At 47.2% G+C, this 19,287-nt stretch overlaps 1 protein-coding gene across 1 annotated transcript in view; it reads left to right on the forward strand.

Moving 5' to 3' along the window:
• Positions 1 to 19,287, forward strand: part of NHSL2 (NHS like 2) — a 123,530-nt gene that overhangs the window by 100,677 nt on the left and 3,566 nt on the right. Inside the window, exons 3-8 of the mRNA XM_082207531.1 lie at positions 1,111 to 1,250; positions 1,896 to 2,091; positions 4,122 to 4,253; positions 6,026 to 8,257; positions 14,201 to 14,333; positions 16,446 to 18,892. Coding sequence (XP_082063657.1) covers positions 1,111 to 1,250; positions 1,896 to 2,091; positions 4,122 to 4,253; positions 6,026 to 8,257; positions 14,201 to 14,333; positions 16,446 to 16,722 — 3,110 coding nt within the window. The 3' untranslated portion in view covers positions 16,723 to 18,892. The remainder of the gene's footprint in view (positions 1 to 1,110; positions 1,251 to 1,895; positions 2,092 to 4,121; positions 4,254 to 6,025; positions 8,258 to 14,200; positions 14,334 to 16,445; positions 18,893 to 19,287) is intronic.

Raw genomic sequence — 19,287 nt, forward strand, 5'->3', positions numbered from 1 at the left:
TGCAAGGGCCACGTACATCTCTAGCACTTGCAGAATGAGTGCTTCGAAGCAAAAATGTGCAAACTGTCTGAGGCAATTTATGAATATGAGCCTGTTCCCCACCATTCAGCTTCTCTGTGTCTTTATTTCTTCTGCAAATTTATAAACATCTCCACAGCCCCAAGGCCATTGGAAGTGGCATACAAGGTAAAAACAGGGTAATGCACAAATTCTGAAGATAATTAGAACTATTTCTACAAACTCTGAAAACAATAAAGCCATCCCTATAGAGGTACAATTATTTATTTTAAGCTGGCAAGTGCAGCTGTGAATGAAGAATGTTATGGTGAAATTTAAAGTTATACACATATCAGGGAAGGACCCCCCCCCCCAAAAAAAAACAGCTTCAGAATGACCTAGGAAGTTGCTTATCCAGACAGAACTTCCTGCTTTTATATTAATGCTGTTTTGGGGTCTTTTGTGGTAAATGTGTTACTCGGGATATTTTCCTTTAGGTTCAGGAGAACGAAACTGCCTGGTTCATTTTGAAGGGTGCTCTCTCTCTCTCTCTTTTTTTTTTTGTATTTTCTAGTAGAGAATTGGTTGTCACACAGAGAAAACAACTGAGAAATAGAGAATTTTAATGAAGCTTTCACTGGGTGGCAATGTGTCTACCCAAAAGGGAAAAAAGGAGACGCAAAGACAGAAGTTTACACTCTTTCTAACACATTTGATTATATGCCAAACATTTAAAACATTTAAATGTTTGGCATATAATCCAACATTTAAAAATTCCCATGCGAATAAAACTTATCCATAGTATAATCATATTGTGTTGGGAGGGACAGATATTATGACTGAGAAAGTGTAGGCTACACCATAAATCTCTGGGGTTTCTAACAGGCCACCTTTTGCAGATTATAACTGAAAAACTGTGCAGAATTTTGTCATTCAACTCACCCACCCACCCACAAATAATGCTCACAAAATTGCACATTCACATGCTGGGTCCCTCCCCCCTCCCCAAATCCAGCCGCCTCTGTAATTAGGAGCATTAAGAAAAGTGCAATATCGTTGGGAGGCAGTTGGTATGACCAGACTGAGCTGATTTCTTTCTTTCCCTCCTTCCAGAAGAGTACGAGGAGCCTTACTCAGAAGCCAGGGCCAGTGGCCAGACCTTCCGCTATGCCAGTTCTCATTCTGCAGACAGGCCCCTCGACTGCAGCCCCCGGCCCCCAGTACCCAGCAAACGCTTGGAGTTTGTGTTCATGGTGAGTCTGGCAAGCTTCCCAACATTGCATATTCCCCAATACAATTCCTACCCGGTGCCTCGGTCCAAAGTTCTACCAGCCCATGCCTTAAGGGGCCACATTCCTTTCTGGGACACCTTCTGAGGGCCAAGTACCATTGGCAAGCGAGGCCACAGACCAAAGTGGGCAGAGCAGTGGATGTATACTTTTAACATTTGTGTGCAGTAGTTTGGTTCCTACACACATCCATTCACATTCCTCTCTGTCCGAGGGCCAGGCAAGCAAAAGGCATTGTCGGAGTTCAAGGGTGCATTCCAGCCAGGCAAAAGCACTCCAGAAGGGTGCAAAACAGGGCCATGAAGGATTGGGGGTGGGGGGTTGACTGGAGAGGGAGGTGTTCCCTGGGGAGGGTTCCTAGGGCCAAAGAATCCTGGAGCACTGCATTTGGATCCTGGAAGTTGCTCACTCCTGACTTAAGAGGTAGCAAGTACTTGGAGGACAACCTCTGATCATCAACTGCAGGAATGCAGCAGATCACCTGATATCCAAGAGCTGCCTGAAATCCCTTTCCTTCTGAATCCCTTCTTCTGAATAGTAGCCCTAGTGGAGTAGGGCGCTTGTGTTTGAATTCATTTATTCCCCCTCCTCCCCACTGCTTTCCAACAGCCTGCAAGCCAGCAAGTGAAGGAGAACGAGACAACCACGCTGGGGGTGAGGGCCCCAGAGCCTTCAATTAGCTTGCCCACTACGCCAGACAAGCACACCACCTGGACCCGAACTGGCCCTCTGCCCTCCGTTGATGAGAGGAGGTTGCACCAGCCCTGTTCAACCCAAGCCAACATTGTTCCCATCAACGTCTCTGGTAGGGTTAACAGTCTGTCTGTCTGTCTCTCTCTCTCTCTTTCTGTGTGTGTGTGTGTGTGTGTGTGTGTGTGTGTGTAGTAGAGAAGAGGAGTTAAAGAGTTATCATATGACGCAGAATAGTTGGGGGTCGCAGCAAACAAGGTTTTAGTTCACCATGCTGGCCAGTGTGAGGCATGATGTGTCAGATGTCTAGCAAGATTGAAAAGCACAGGAGATGAAGGAGGTTTCATTGGGACTCACATGAATTGGCATTTGAAGTGTGTCCCATCAGGCTAGGTCTTCTCAGAGACATTTTCCCCCTTGCTATGCCCCCCCCCTTTCTGCATTCTGCTTGTGTTATTCAAGTTTCACCAGCATCTAATGCATCCAAGCTTAACCAGTATGCCTGTCTCTTTGTCACTTTAGTTGTTATGGTGCATGGTGCCCATGTACCGCCCATCTCACTTCCAAGCTCTTTGGCAGGAAGAGAGCTCAAGAATAACAGCAATTCATTGACTGCGCTCAGTCCTGACGCCAAACCATAATTTGGCGTTGATATTTGATCATAGGCCAGGTTTGCAAACCACTTCCAAAGCAGGATAATCCACCATGGTTTGAAGCTGGTTTGCAGACTAACTGGGGTTTGTCATTAATTTGTGGATTTAGGCATAACAGCAAACCACAGTTTGTGATAACTGTGGCTTGCTATTAATGCCAGAATTCGCAAACCACTGAAAAACCACATTTAGGCCATTGTTCAGTCACAAGAGGTTGATGAACCACGGAGACAAGAGTGAGCTAATGGAAACTGAGTGGTGAGCTCTCAACCATGGTTTGTCTATTACAAGCAATAGTGTGATGGGGTGCTGAAAGCACTCTTCAGACATTACTGTTGGGGTAAAGGGAACACATAAAGTAAAGACATCTGCCCTGTTACATTCCTACTGTTACTGGCTTCTACCTTCCCCATGTTTCCAGTGGCATCAACTCAAAAATCTCTTCCCTGCTCTAAAGCCATTTTTACCCCACTTCCATTCCTGTTGGGATGGAGGGGTCATTGTTTCCTAAGTCCATGCCAGTTTTCCATGTGTTCATTCATAAGTCTGTATTGTGCTCTTTCTGCATCAATGTGTGGATTTACTTATCCTTTTTAACCACATGAAATATTCACATTACTTTTTGAGAGTATATTATTCTAAAACATGCATTAACCTAAAACAATAATTTTCTCCACACAACTTTGGTACATTTACATAAGCTGACGAAAAGCCACTTCCAGAAATATAGTGGAATATAGTACAAGTTTAGTACTCATTTCCATTGCTGTTTGCAAATTACTGTATGTTCCGACATACAAGGCAACTTTTTATCCCTGGAAAATCACCCCCAAAGTTGGGGGTGTTCTTATATGCCAGGTATACGCGTTGGGAAGGAGGGGAGGGAGCCGGTGAGCACAGGCGCGCCTTCTGCCGTCGCTCCTCCTCCCTCCCCACAGAAGGGGACACGGAAAGTCCTTCTGAGCGCGCCGCTCACCCGCCCACCAAATGCCTTGCTTTGGGCTGCTGCTGCTGCTGCGACAGCAGAGGAAGCGGAGGGGTGTGTGCTCTGCCCCTGGCGGTGCTCAAACTCTATAACTCTAAAATTCTAAAACTGAACAGCAGAAGTTGGGGGTCGTCTTATATGCCCAGTCACCTAATACGCTGGAATGTGTTTCTGGAAGCACATAACACAGAAATGAGCACTAAACTTGCTCATGTTCTGCCATATGTCCAGAAGTGGCTTTTACATTGTGTAGAAGTTCAGATATATTGTGGAAATTAACAGCTTGGGAAATGTTGGGATAACAGAATAAACTTCATTCTGTGTGACTGCAGCCCAAATCAGTTTGGTTCGCTTATAAACTCAGGCTGAAGGAAGTCATTCAGGACCACAAGCCACCATTTACCATCTTTCCATAATGTTGAATTCACTATCCTTCCCACATCTCACATCACCCTGTGTTTTCCCACGGTCCACCTGGATGGCTGAGTGTCTTTGTTTTGGCTACAGGACAGCCGTTCGCTCGGCACGCAAGTACTCGCCACTCCCTCTTCAACACAGAGACAGCCATGAATCCCAAGTCCTTGCTTCGCCGGAGACGGACGGTCATCGGCTTTCCCCACCTCACCCTGCGGGACCCAGGTGACAAAAGCAATGCTGCCACTCTCTGCCACTACAGAGGAGGGGGAATGGCTTGAAGGCTTAGGGTCCCTCCAGACTGGTGTTTCCAGCGGATATATTCTGCAACATGTCATTGAAGCTATGCTAACATACTAGTGGTGGAATTATACTGAACCATACCATTCTTCTGTATTAGTTGTTTTCCAGCATTGCCACATTATTACCAGCTGGAGGGGCAGTCTTGCAAAACAGCACAATGAAAGCAGGACAAAAAAAAAAAAGCTGAAACATTTGTGGTCTAAAATTTACAGGATTTCAGCAGCAAGTGAGGGGACATGCACTAGTTGGAAACAAAGCAGGATGTCCACCCTTAAAACTTTTGCATCTGCAAACAGTATTGAAAGCAGCATGGTGTGTTACTGCCCCAATATCATCATGAGCACAAATCATCAATGAACGCACAATAAAAAGGATGTCTGGAGGGACCCTTAGAAGCACTTGTAGAATCAAGACTTCCCTGACTCTGGCATATGTGAAGAACAGAATGTGAGAAGGGATGTTTGCCATGGGCTTCTTTATAGGAATTTCCTGTAGGGCTCCTCCAAAATACTGGGTTATTTACAGGGCAAAAGTAAATTTTTCATGTACACTCAAAATTTGTCAAATTTCAGAATTTCAATTTTCAAGCTTCATTTTTAGAATTCTGGGAGTGATCTAATATATTATTTGCTGCTTTTCAAGTAGGTTTGAAAAGTGGTTTTGATATGCAGATTTAAAAACCAGTTTCTGCAATGAACACAGAGACAGAACAAGTCGCAGAGCTACAGGATCAGAGCATCTTAATTTGGCTAGAAAAATATGAAGTTGCAGCTTAGTCGGATTTCAGTACCAACAAACAGAATCCATAAGTATTCCATTTGTGGGGATGTAGGTACATTTTTAATGGGAAGACTTTGTTTGAGAAACAGCCCCCCCCCCAAAAAAAGTATTTTGTTCTAGCCCCTTTTCCCTTAGGAACAGGCTCCCTAAGACTCTTCTCTGAATTGTGAATAAATGTATCTTGGGGTATCCCCCTCCACCCCCAAACACCGCCATGCATCTATGTTAAGTAGGGAGGAAACATATTTGTGGCGTGGGGCAGAGAATAGGGACATTTGTAAGAATAGCCACGTAAGAGCTTGACTAGCAGACCATGCTCTTTAGGGCAGATCTAAAGATTTGCAACTTTAGAAATTTAAAAAAGGAAAGGAAAAACCTTTTATTATAGTGGTTCTCAAACTATGAAGTGGGGTGCTATTGGCTGAGGGGTAAAGCAACACCCATGGATGTGTTTTTTCTTTTCTTTGCATGATCAGATAAAAGTAAATAACCTTTACCACCTGTCCAAGGCCAGCTGAGCTCTTCCCTCCCCGAAGCAGGAGGATGACCAGGCCCGGATTTCTTTGTGTTGATGGGGGCAGCTGCCCCCCGGCAGTGAAATGTGAAGTTTCTCCTTTTGGGGGGCAAACCTTATCCAGCATGAGGGCCATATTCTGTTCTGAGAATCTTCCAGGGGCCACATGCCAATAGTGGGCATAGAAAAGTGGGCATGGGGATGAATGTAAATTTCACTAGCTCTAGGGAGAAGGGGGCTGGCTGTGCAGGGGTGTGTGGTCTGGGGTTCACATAGAGAGGTATTGAGGGCTGCATTGAGCCCCTGAAACTCCCAACCCCTGATCTAAGACCTTTCAGTGTCCCAAGCAGGAGATCTTCCATGCTGTTCTTAATTCCTGCCTTTCTGCGCTCCCCTGCAGGGAACAGCAACGGCCCCATTCTCAACCCTCCAGCGACCATCGCAGAGTCCGCCTCTTGCAATTTTGTCCCTGAGGTGGCTAACGGGAGGAGCTCCACCCACCAGGCCCGCTCCCCGCAGCCAAGGCCACAGCTGAGGAAGACCTTCAGTGACCTTGGGGGAGTTCTACAAGGACGGTATTGCCAGGGGTCCGCTGGCCACACAGACAACCCTGGGGCAGTGTATGCCAGCCCGTCGTGCAACGGCCCCAAGGAGGACTTGACATTCTCCCCTGCCTGGAGTGCAGCATCTTTTGGCTACGTGAGCCCTTCCGCGAGCCAGAGTGAGCTGGTGATGGAAAGTGGGGCCCAGTCTCCCCGCAGCCAGAGGGGAACCCCAGACTCTGACCGGCCTGCTTCTTTCTTCATCAGCAAAGACAACGCAGTTGGGAGCAATGGGTCTGGGGCGTTCTGCGCTTCTCCTGAGTCCCCTGTAGATGCCAACGGAGGCTTGAGGTGTGGGGCAGCGGAGGTCAAGGCTCGTTTAGTCCCCGCCACCCCGAGCGAAGAGGAGTGCCCCCAAGCGGAGAGGCAGCGGGTGATGTGCAAGTTCCGCGAGAGGTCTCTCTCCGTCCCCACTGACACAGCCTCCTTGTGCTCCATGGACATCGGGGGCAGCGAGACCTGTGCCCTGAGCTACCCCAGCGCCAGCTCCGAGGGCAGCACAAGCACAGACAACGTCTCGCTAGCGGTGGAGGAGGCTCAGGTGAGGTCACGGCGGCCGCGCACCAAGAGCATCTCTCTCAAGAAGGCCAAAAAGAAGCCCTGCCCGCCTACCCGCAGCGTCTCATTGATCAAGGAGGGGCAGCTCAGCATCGCAGAAGCTGGTGACGAGTCGCTGCCGCAGGACCAGAGACCAAAAAGTCTGTGCTTGCTGCCCGACACCCAGGCCCAGAGCCAAGTCCCTGGGGACACAACCAAAGAGCTGGAAAGCGTGCCGTACTCACAGCAGTGGTACATGCCAGAGTGGAGTCCTGGCGACCCCTATTGCTCTCTCTCTGGCTCCAGCACGGCCACTGGGACCACCGTGATCGAGCTCTCCAAGGCACAGGGTAGCTCTGAGTCCCTCCCCTCCCCTTCCGTCTCCCGGGCCACCACACCTTCCCAGCTCTCTGCTGAGGTCAACTTGAAAACCTCCTCCCCGGCGAGGCCGACAGGGGTGATGTCTCCCTCCAGTGGCTACTCCAGCCAGTCGGAAACTCCAACCCCAACCATCCCAACATCTGCCGTTCTGGGCCACACCCCGCATCAGAGTGGGCGTGCGAGACCCCTTGTGCCCGAGAGGAAGTCCTCGCTGCCCCCAGTCTCGCCCATGGAGCGAAGCCCCAAGTCACGGCTGTCCTTCGACCTGCCGTTCGCGCCGCCGTCACACCTGGACCTCTCAGGGCTGAAGATCTCTCTCAAGGCCAAGCCCAAAGTGAGCCGGCACCACTCCGACTCCACCTTTGGAGCCAAGCTGGGGCCGAAGCTCAGCCCCGTGCAGCCCGTCATGCCCATGGTGACACAGCTGGACCTGCGCTCCGTCCGCCTGCGGTCCATCAGCCGCTCCGAAACAGAGGACAACCTAGAGAGCCTTGAGCCTGTCGAGGAGCCTGGCAAGAAGGTCCGGCCCCCGGTGGCAGAGAAGCCGCCCCTTTCCAGGAGGCCCCCGATGCTCCTGCACAAGACCCCTCCAGTCCAGGAAGAGTCCCCCGTGGGCTCCCCAACCTCTCCACTGACACCCCAGGGCTCGGTCGCCGTAGAGAACGTTTACATGGTGGCCAGGAGGCCTGAGCACCAGTGGAATGCAGATGCCTGGAGCCCTATGGAGCCGCAGCCCCCCGTGGCAGCCGTCTCTCCAGCACAAGGGCCCCCGGGGACGTTCTTCTCTGCCCGGCGGCTTTCCGAGGACAGCTTGGAGGAGGAGCTGAAGCCAAGGCTGCCGCTGGAGAGAACACCTGGTGGGGAGAGCCACAGAACCAAAGTCCCTCCCCCTGTCCCCAAGAAGCCTAGTGTGCTTTACCTGCCGCTGGTGAGCTCCCCACTCCACCCAGGGGCCTGCGTTGGGGATCCGAGGTTGGCTGCCAGCCCTGTCATCATGCTGGATGAGGACTGTGCTTATTCCGAGCTGACTCCATGCAAAGCATTGACCCCTGTGGCTAACGCAGTGAGCATCAGTCCGACGACTGCAGGGTTGTCTTGGGGAAACGTTTCAGGTAAGTGGCTCTGCCTTTCAAGAGTCCATCCCTGGTTCTCTTCTGCCCTAAGGTGGTTGAAAAGGGAGCATAGTCCAGGAGCAGAGAGCACCTGCTTTGAATGCTGGAGGTCCCAGGTTCAAACCCACTTAAAAGTATCAAGGATGTGATGGGATAGATTGGTGCCCTCAAGATGCTGGAGAGGTGCTGACACTTACAGTAGACGACCCTCAGATGGGTGGCTGTTTTGCACATTGGTGCAAGCGTTCTGTCTCCCAGAGAGTAGCTTGCACCTGCTTTGCTCCTCCTCTGATCGTTTTTCAGCTGGGCTGCACTGAGCTAAGCCAGTGTTTGGGTTCGAGTGCCATCCCAACCCTGGCTTGTGGTTAAGCTCCCTCCAGAGACTAACCACAGTCTGTAGCTTAGGTTTGTTCTTGGATACACCTTGTGGTTAGTCTGGACAGAGCTTAACTGCCCAGGCAAAACACTTAGCCCAGGGGTCAGCAACCCGCGGCTCCGGAGCTGCATGTGGCTCTTTTACACCTTTGTCGCGGCTCCGGGGCGGATACTAGCGAGGGGAGGAGACGCATTGTGCGCCCCGACACTCCCCACTGTGGTGGGCGCTGTACTGGCTGTGACCTCACATGGGGGTGGTGGGTGCGTTAGTCACGCACCGTCCCGACGTCACCTTCCCGCCCGCCCGCTACATTGTAAGGGGCATGTACGCTGGTCACTGCATTGAAAGGGGGCATGTACGCTGGTCACTGTTTTGAAGGGGAGTGAAGAATACACATACAAAAAGGTAACTTGTTAATTTAACATTTACCGTATTTTTCACTCTATAACACGCACCCGACCATAACACGCACATAGTTTTTATAGGAGGAAAATCCGTAGGCATGCCACCCGTAGGCATTCCCTCCATAACACGCACAGACATTTCCCCTTACTTTTCAGGAGGAAAAAAGTGAGTGTTATGGTGCAAAAAATACGGTATTTCTATGAGGAGGAGTAATTCTGAGGGGTCAAACAAAGAAATAATAAAAAGTGACAAAAAAGTTATTTTTATAATGACGAGTTTTGCGGCTCCCAGATTTTTTTTCTTTGGAAACGGGTCCAAGTGGCTCTTTTTGTCTTAAAGGTTGCAGACCCCTGACTTAGCCAAACCTTAGCTTAGCCCAGTGCAGTGCAGCAGTCAAAAAGTCCAGGCAAGGAGTCTGCCCAATCATGCGTTCACACCAAGCCAATATTTGGCTTTGTGTGATGTGCAAACAAGGCCAGCATGAGGCAGCTACACACATGTTGAAACACAGGGAGATGCCTTATACCACATCTGACTACGTGACCATTTAACTCTGTGTTGCCTGCTCAGATTGGCAGCAACTCCTGGGGATTTTAGGCAGAGTTTTTTATTCCGTCACCTCCAAACTGATTCCTCTTTAGCTGTAGATGTTGTGGGTGAAACCTGGGACCTTTTGCATGGAAGGCATGTGTTCTGCCAATGCTCCGTAGCCCCTTTATGTGAAAGAAGTAATGTGTGATGAATGCATTCAGGATGTTGTTGGGGCTTGCGTTTTTTGCTCAGCGTACACAGGCTGGGAAAAGGCAATTAGTCCTTGCTTTTGCATTATGTGCTGAATCCTTGTAGCCCTCCAGGGTTTGTTCGCCTCCTGCTCCCACCTGCCCCAGCCAGCAAGGCCAATAATAAAGGATGGTGGTATTTGTAGTCTAACAACATCTGGAGGGCCGCAGTTTCCTCTTCCTTCTTGCATAGGGGGAAAAAAACTATATGTCATGTGATTGTCACACATGACCATTTTTATTTGTGCTGCACCCTATAACTTCCTCCCAGGATTGCTTTCACATGAGAACTTGGTAATATGTGAAGAAGCTCACTATTCATCTTGAGATGCATATTTGATTTGATTTAATGTTTGTATTCTGCTTTTCCGAAATAATTTTGAACTCAGGGCAGCTCACAATCACAACAGTAGCATGAAAAATTAACAAGAATTACAATCATTTTACTAATATCGTATCTACTTTTAATAGTATATGTACTGGTTATTGCTTGAAATCATGTCCTGCCTGCCCTCCAATGAATTCTTCCCCTCCCAGCTTTATCCTCATAGCAACACTGTAAGATAGGACCAGTCCGAAGTCACTAAGTGAATGGGGATTAGAACCTGACCTTCCGCTGTTCTAGTCTAACTTTCTAACTACTGTTCTGAATTGGCTCTGATGTGATATGATATGATGTGTAATGCCCAGTAGTCAAATATAAATGGGAAGAGGCAGACTAGCAAAACATCTTTAATTCTCTGATGGATGCTTGGACAATCTTGCTTTATGCTATGGATTGAAATAGTTAGTGGAAGCTACCTATAAATTAAAAAATACACAAACCACAGCAAAATAAATTAACCCAATCCTGAGCAACTTTTGATTGCATGACAACCTGAAGTTACCAGCTGGATAGCAGCCTGTCCCTCACGCCCCATGTGCATTGTACATTTAAAGCAGGATCACACCACTTTAAATAGCCACAGCTTCTCCCAAAGAATCCTGGGAACTGTAATCTGTTAAAATGCTGAGAGATGTTAGAGCCCTATTCCCCTCTCAGAGCTAAGATTCCCCAGACTTCCCTGGGAAGAGGAACTGATGGTAAAACTACTATGAGAATCGTCTCTTTGAGGGGTGTCCTAACAACTCTCAGCTCCCTTAACAAACTACAATTCCCATGATTCTTTGGGGGAAGCCATGACTATTTAAAGAGGTTTGATAGTGCTTTGAGGTTAAAGTGCAGATGTGACCCCGCTCTCCCACTCACTCTCTCTTGATCTGTTGGTTTCTGTTCCTCTATATGTCCATTCTGCCTATTCTTCCCAACATCTTGTCTGTTAGCTTTATTCATTCCCCCTATTTCTTTCTCCCTCTGATCTCTCTTCAGCTCCTTCTCCAACCATCATCAGTCAGCTCAAACCTTCCCACCTTTCCCCTTTTTATGGCCCTCATTCTGTTTTTTTTAAAAATGATATTTATTAAGGTTTCAAAGAAAAAAATTACATAGATAAAAAAAGAAAAAAAGACAGAAATAAGAATAAAAGAAAAATACAAAAAAAGATAAAAAACACTTTTAAAAAATACATCAATCTTTCCACCTTACATTCATTTCCTTGCTTCCCTGACCTCCTCACACCTCCCTTTTTTGTATTCCAATTCAGTTAGTTAATTCAGCAATTTCTTTCCCTCTTTGTTTTTATCTTAATCCTTTAACTTAATATATTATAACTTTGGATTCTCACCTGTTAATAATCCATTTTTACATACACCTTTATAACATTGCTGCTTAAACCACTTAACTTCATTCTTCCCAACATCTTGTCTGTTAGCTTTATTCATTCCCCCTATTTCTTTCTCCCTCTGATCTCTCTTCAGCTCCTTCTCCAACCATCATCAGTCAGCTCAAACCTTCCCACCTTTCCCCTTTTTATGGCCCTCATTCTGTACCCTTCTGGTACTTGGCATTTCTCGTAGAAGGCCTGCTGCTCCTACTTGGATCAAGCTCGCAGCTCCACCTAACCGCAAAACCCATCAGCTTAGGGGGTGTTCACATGCTGCATTCATCTAGTGTACAATCTGTGTAAAAATAAATAAATAGCTGAGCTGTACATTTGTACAGTTCTTTACATAGAGTTGTTGGCACACCACATTCAACGAGTGCATAATCTGCGCATCTGCGTCCACAAACACTTATACTATTGTTAACACGCAGTGCTCAACAAGTGTACACTCTTTCACACAAACAGTTCCACTTGTACCTGTGCTCAATGTGACTTGTCAACAAGCCTCATGTATCGTCCAGTGATCTTTACAGTCTGTTTTCCTGTGTACGCAACAGCTGAGCTGTGCAAATAAGAAGTGTGTGCTTTTTCACACAAACCCCGGCACATGTGGAGAGACAGGTTTGTCCCTGTGTTCATTGTAACGTGCAAACAAACCTCCTGTGAACACCTGAAGATCTTCAGGAAGGGAAGGGAATGCCTGTGAATTCTGTGTTCACTTGAAAATGGATGCAATAACAGGAGATCTGTGGTTAGGATCTCTCGCTTGAAAATAATAACCAGCAGCTGCTTCAAAGTGCTCCTCTTGGAGAGGGTATCGTACCCACATCTTCCCTAGCTCTTTCCCCAGACTAAGCCAATTTGGGGTTTCCCTCCTTGGGGTTGCTTATACTTCCTTCTTGTGCGTAGGTGTGGGTGTCATTTTGTCTACTTAATAACCAGTAACAAGACCTTGAATACAATAAAGGTATAATATCGTACTCAGCGTATCTAACCTAAACTGCATCAGTAAAGATGCAGCAAAGCATTCTTAATCAGAAAACATAAATAAAACAAAGGAGCGATAGCTGGGGGGAGGGATGCAATTTCTTTTTTAGTTCCGACTGAGTTACCATATTTTTTCCCCAGCTGGCTCTCTGTTTTCTTATTTATGTTTTCTAATTAACATTGTTTAGCTTCGTTTCATTTTATCTTTCTTAATGTAGTTTATGTTTATATATATATATATATATATATATATATATATATATATATATATATATTGAGCACAATACGGTGCCTTTCTTAGATTCACAGTCTTGTTGCTGTTTATGCTTCCTCTTCTAGATACCCATAGTTTGCTTTGTTTCAGCTAGATAACCAGTGACAATCTTCCCCTGAACACTGGGAATAAAAAGGAATGGTGTTTCAGGGTTGCTGTTCTGAAAGTAGAGCCGCCCTAGTCTGATGTCACATCCGTACCATACATTTAAAGCACTCTCATACCACTTTAACCTGTTATGTCTTCCCCCAAGAATTCTGGGAAATGTAGTTTCTTAAAAGGGTCTGCACCTCACCGAATGACAGTTCCCAGAATCCTGAACAAACTACAGTTCCCAGGATAAAGTGGTATAAGAGTTCTTCAAATGTATGGTGTGGGCATGTCCACTGGGCATACTTCTAAGTTCCAGAAAGTTGTGCTCTGGCAAATGGAGCTTTAACTCTTTCCTCTATTTTTCTCTCAACTCCCTTGAAAAGATATTTTTAGCTGAAAGGGATAGATTAAAGGAGTTGGAGTTGGAAAGAAAGGCACAATTGCTTTCTCTGCCCTTCCCCTCTCCCCTCTCCCCTGAAGCTTAATGGGGGATGTGCAACTTCAGGGGGGGATTTAGGAATGGGCAAGATGGAGAAAGTAGAAGGAAAAGTGGAGCCTATATAAGAAAAGCTTAAACTTGTATTTGAAGCTCTCTGGTGAAGGAGCTGATATTAATTGATATTAATCCCGCCACCCCTTTGCTTGCTGCTTTCCCATTATATCTGGGTTCACCCACCTTTTTGGAGCCTGTGGGTACATTTGCAAACAGGAAAAATGTAGTAAGGACAATGCACAACCAAGTACACACTACAAACTCTTGACTCCAGAAGAATCCTCCTTCCCAGCCCAGTTTCAGCATAAGGGACAGGGGATCCTCTGGGCATCGGGAAAGGCCTCTACAGGTGCACAAAGAGGTGGTGGCAAGAATCAAATCAAGGTCTTCATGTGCTATATCTGGTTATTGAAGATTAAATGAGCATTGCCTGTCCTCCCTGTCCTTCTGTCTCTGTCTTTGTCTCTCTCTCTCTTTCAAACACCCCCACACCTGGCTCCTCTGCCCAGGGATGGTGAACCTGTGTCCCTCTAGGAGTTGTTGGACTTCAGTTCCCATCATCCTTGACCATTGGTCACGCTGGCTGGGGCTGATGGGAGTTGACCTCCAACAGCATCTGTAGGGCTCCAGGTTCCCCATACCTGTTCTCCAGTTGGCTGTTTCTGAAGTGCCTCTCTCCCACCCCCACCCCACCCCACAAGCTTACCGCCAACATCCCAGATCTCACTGGCAGGAGACCTGTTTGGCCAAGACTCTTGCTTTCTTTTCTTCAGGGGGCTCAGTGGGCTCAAGGGCCGAAGAGAAAAGCTTTGTAAGTGACAAAACCGCCGAGTCGATAACCGAGGAGGACGACGATGTGTTTGTGACATCCCGAACCACAGAGGATTTGTTTACTGTCATCCACAGGTGGGGGCCCATCCAGGTGTTGCATTTTGGGAGTTGGTAGCTCCTCTGAGGGTGTGGGGTGGTTTGCTCACCCCACCACTCTAGCCCCACCGTACGCCAGCCTTAACTTGGGGGGGGGGGAAGACCCTTCCTGCTCTTTGTGAGCTTCATGCATACCCCGCCCGAAAATCCTTCCTCACTTCATCCCCTGTTCATGTCCTCCAGAATCTGCACAACTCAGGTCCAGAGATCTCATAATAGTTGCCAATCACCAGTTTGGGTCTATTCTCAAAGCCAAGCTCCTGTACCAGTTAGGGATTTGTTTAACAGCCACTGCAGACCAGCCGCTCCATTTCAGGTGGGCTGTTTCGAACCCCACCTCCTGCACCACTTTCATGAGTGCTTGCTTGTTTTCATGCTGATCTCTGCAGCTTCTCATAAGGACCAGAGGCTTGCATTTTCAAATCGAATGCTTGCACCACGTCTCAGATACTCCTGTCACCCATTTCACCCAGGAATTCACCCAGTTAGAGCTTTGGGGAAGAGCTCTAGGGGTCTATTCAGCAGAACAAACCAGAGGTGGGTCGTCCCCCCACTGCATCAGGGCTGCCCTACCAGATTTCGAAGTAAGCAAAGCTATATCTAAAGAGAGAGGGCTCTGTAACATAAGTAAGCCAAGGGTCCAAAATGACCTAGCTGTACTGCTGCATCCTACTTAAAGCCAGTCCCTGTACATCAGGCAGATGGAACTTGCAGCCTTCCAGACACTGCTGAACTACAGTTCCCATTGCCCCTGACCATTGGCTATGCTGGCTGGGGCCGATGGGAGTTATATAGTTCAATAACATCTAGAGGCCCACCAGTGCTGCAAAGCGCGCAGTGTTTTTGCCCACTGACGAAAGAAAGTTCACATTCTGCTTCCATTCAAGATAACTAGAGCTAGCTAGAGTTTGTGCTTTCTTACTTCACTCACTTTTGACAGCACCCACAGGAGGCCATAATCCGATCATTATCCTCCTTGTGTTTTCCGTGTGGTTCCTCTGAGAGATAGCTCAGTCGGTAGAGCATGAGACTCTTAATCTCAGAGGCGTGGGTTTGAGCCCCACGTTGGGCAAAACATTCCTGCATTGCAGGGCGTTGGGCCAAATGACCCTTGTGGTCCCTTCCAACTCTACAATTCTATGATTCCCCAGACCCCAGCAAACCTGCCTTTTTAGGAAGTTAAAGCACAGTAGTGCAGTCGCTACAGGTGTGGTAGGTTCTTAGCTCTACTCTTCCATCTTTTCCTGCAGATGTAGCTTTGATGAGCAATGGAAGTGAACCTATTGAGGTGAACCTATTGCCACTCAGGACATCTCCAGTATTACCAGTAACTCTTTTAATGAGCCATAGAGTGCTTTTTCATCTATATTTTTAGCTAAATTTTTCAAAAAAAATATTAACATATTCACACAGTAGTGTTTAAATGAAGGAGATTTATTTTTAAGGATTTTTAAAATGCTACATTCTATCAACAAGTTTTTAGCCTAACACACTTTCTAACTTTTTTAAAGCATTTGTTTCCACAAGTGTCGAAAGTAATTGGGAAACAGTGCTTATGGTAAATAAGCATTTCAGCACTAATTAAATAACTGATTTTAAGAGGAAGATGAGTGGCAGAAGAGTGATTTTTAAAATTTTTTATTTTGCTTGAGTGAATCGTCACTTCCCCGCCTAGGGAGCACTGTCCCACCCATTAGTGTGGATGGAACATAGCAGCAAGCACATGGCAAAAAAGCACCTTACCCCCACATTAAGAAAAGACAGCTGCAATTCTGCTTGCAGCTTACAACAGGAGAGCAATGGCTGGATAGTCCTTGGGCTGCCTTCTCAAACCTGGGCCCCAGCCAGGAATTATGGGAATTGTAGTCCAAAACATCTGGCAAGTGCTAGGTTGGGGAAGGCTGCTCTGGAAACACCCATGGCAAATTGAACCATTGCATACAAAGCTCCCATTGTTTCCTCTGGATGGGTCCCATTACACCATTTTAGACTGTTACGGCTGTGCCAGCTCTGCCTAACCTCAAGTGACTTTCTGATCTGTTTGTGTGCATGTGTGTGTGTGTGTGTGTGTTTGCGTGTTTGCATTTGCAGGTCCAAACGGAAGTTGCTTGGTTGGAAGGAATCCGGCGAAGCATTTGGCAACCGGCAGAATTCAAAGAGCAACGAGTGCGCTCCGACGGGCGTCACAAGAACCTCCAGCAGGAATGAAGATTTTAAGGCACTCCTTCAAAAGAAAGGTGGCAAGGGCGCTTCAGGCATCCGTACGTCTGCAGCTGAACTTCTGAAGACCACCAACCCCTTGGCTCGGCGAGTTATGACCGAGTTTGCTGTGGACGGGACAATTCAGGGCCCTAAGACCCAGCCATGAGTATGTCGAGAGAGAGAGAGAGAGCTTTGTCATTTCGCGCAATGCCCTAATCCAACCCTTGGGGAGATCTGCTTGGCTAAGGGTCAGGGTGAGCCTACCACTCCATTACTGGGGTGGGGGGGGGGTTGTGTTGTTGTTTTTCATCTTTGTTGATTTGTTGGCAGTGGTGCCAGACTTTTTTCTGTTTCTTTTTTTACTGGAGGGGGGACTCCTGACCCAAGAAAAAGTGTCTTAAATGCAGAGCACACACTCATCCCCAATGGAATCAGCCACACATCTTGGCCCTAAAGGGAGGAAGCTTTTATATCTTTTTCCACACTGGAAGAAGGACCTGCAGCATGGGTGTTCCTAGACAGGGCTATCCTGCACTGGTTTCAGACCTAGGCCTGGCACCTTCTTCAATTGCATGAGGAGTGGGATACCTCTTCTCTTTTTCATCCTGATCCTCCTGCTTTCCAAGACTACAAATTTGGCGGGTTGGGGAGTCCCCCTGTACTGATTTCTTCTCTGCAGTGAAGCTAGCTTGGAACTGTTCAGAGTTTCTTTGGCATGTGGTACTTTCAGTGCTTGTAGGATGCAATATATGGCTGTTGTGGCTTCTTTTCTTTTTAATCCCACCCCCCACCCCACCCTGCAGAACCTGACTTGATCATTTTTAGTTTTGACTGCAAAACTGCTGAGGTAGTCGTGGCAGGGTGGAAAGGTGGTCACTTAGGAGGCAGGTGTTGTTCAAGCAGAGGAAGAGCAAAGATCCCTATTTTTATTGATGATTCCTGACGGTCATATCAGGGCTCAGCCCCACTTCTGTGATTCCTAGTCACGGGTCCGAGAAGTTATTTCGCCCTTTCGCTTTCCCTGGGGAAACCTGCTGCTTACGCCTGAATTGGAACAAAAGCCAGTCAGGTTTCCTGTGGACTGAGATTTGTTTCAGTCCAGCAGTGAACAGTGGGTTTTCCCGGGGAAAGCGGCGGGACAAAATTAAAGCCTCTCATACCCATGAATAGCAATCATGAGGCTTTTAATCTCAGGGTGGTGAGTTCAAGCCTCACGTTGAGCAAAAAAGCTCTCTGCATTGTACGGGGTTAGACTAGATGATCCTCGTGTTCCCTTCCAACTCTACAATTCTGTGATTCTTAGGATGAGCCCTATGACTCCAGTGTCCTTAACATATTGCTTGCTGTTCTTTTGCTCAGGGCGGGCAAAATTCCCCAATCTGGCCTCATCACCCTTCAGCCTAATATTTCTATGCTGGCCCCTGAGAATTTTGAAATATTCGTTCAGCTCTCAGGAGGGCTGGCACCTGGAACATTTTGATACAGGATTGCTTCCCCCACTGCCTTAAATGCAAATATTCAGCTCGGAATCTGAAAGATTTTCCTAGCCCTTCTATATCCTTGGAACCAGAAATCCATTATCTGACCAGAAGCTCTCGTTAATGCTGTTGACCTTCTTCTCTTCACAGCCTTAAATGGAACAAAAGTAAATTGTCTTGTAGCTGCTGGGTTCCTGAACTAATTGTGTCTTTAGAGCCAAATCCTGCACACAATGGACTCTGTCCAGCTGGGACACCATGGGGCTCTTTGCAGACACCAGACGTAGACTAATGGGCTGGTTGGTCAGTGCTATCTTGAACAGTGGGCATATGATTGAACTGTACTGGTGGGGTAATATTGTTTTAAGGATCAATTCAAAGAGTTTGGGCTGAATAATCGTTGCAGCAGCTACCTGCAGATTCTTCACTTCCGTCCTTGGTAGGATTCTTCTTTTAACATCATGAAGATGAAAAAAGAATTAAAAGCATCTTGCAGCACTGTACGCACTTGCAGATGAATTGTGGCATAAGCTCTCATATACTAGAGCCTGCTTATTCTGATTAACTAGATGTTTTCCTAAGCTGGGATACATGTGAGCAAAGGGAAGGGCATACTTTAAATGGTGGAGGGCAATTGGCCACAGAATTTACAATCTGTGGTCATTTTATGAAAAGGTTAAACCAATGGTGAACCTTCCAGAGGTTGTTGAAGCTTGGCTTCCATCAGTCCCCGCCAGTACAGCCCATGTCTCGGGATGAAAGGACAGGCATAGGCAAACTCAGCCCTCCAGATGTTTTGGGACTACAGCTCCCATCATCCCTGACCACTGGTCCTGTTAGCTAGGGATGGTGGGAATTGTAGTCCCAAAACATCTGGAGGACTGAGTTTGTCTATGCCTGTGATAGGCGCTGTTGTTTTGTAACACCTGGAGGACAGGTGACATGTGGAACCCTTGGCTCTCCAGATGTTGCCAAGCTACACATCTCATCAACTTCAGCAAGAAGAACAATAGCCAGGGATGATGGGAACTTAGTTCAGCAACATCTGGAGGGCTAGAGGTTCCCCACACCTGGTAAACAATGTAACCACATTGATCATCCACAAGATGACCCAAAATAATAATAATAATCCCAAAATGCTTCAGATGTCTGATGAAGTGAACTGTAGTTCCCCAAAGCATATGCCGAAATGAATCTGTTAGTCTTTAAAGTGTTGCTTTTGCTACAGCAGGGCTAATCTGGCTACACCTCTG

This window comes from Podarcis vaucheri, assembly GCF_965113315.1.
Source record: "Podarcis vaucheri genome assembly, chromosome: Z".
Classification (NCBI taxonomy): domain Eukaryota; kingdom Metazoa; phylum Chordata; class Lepidosauria; order Squamata; family Lacertidae; genus Podarcis; species Podarcis vaucheri.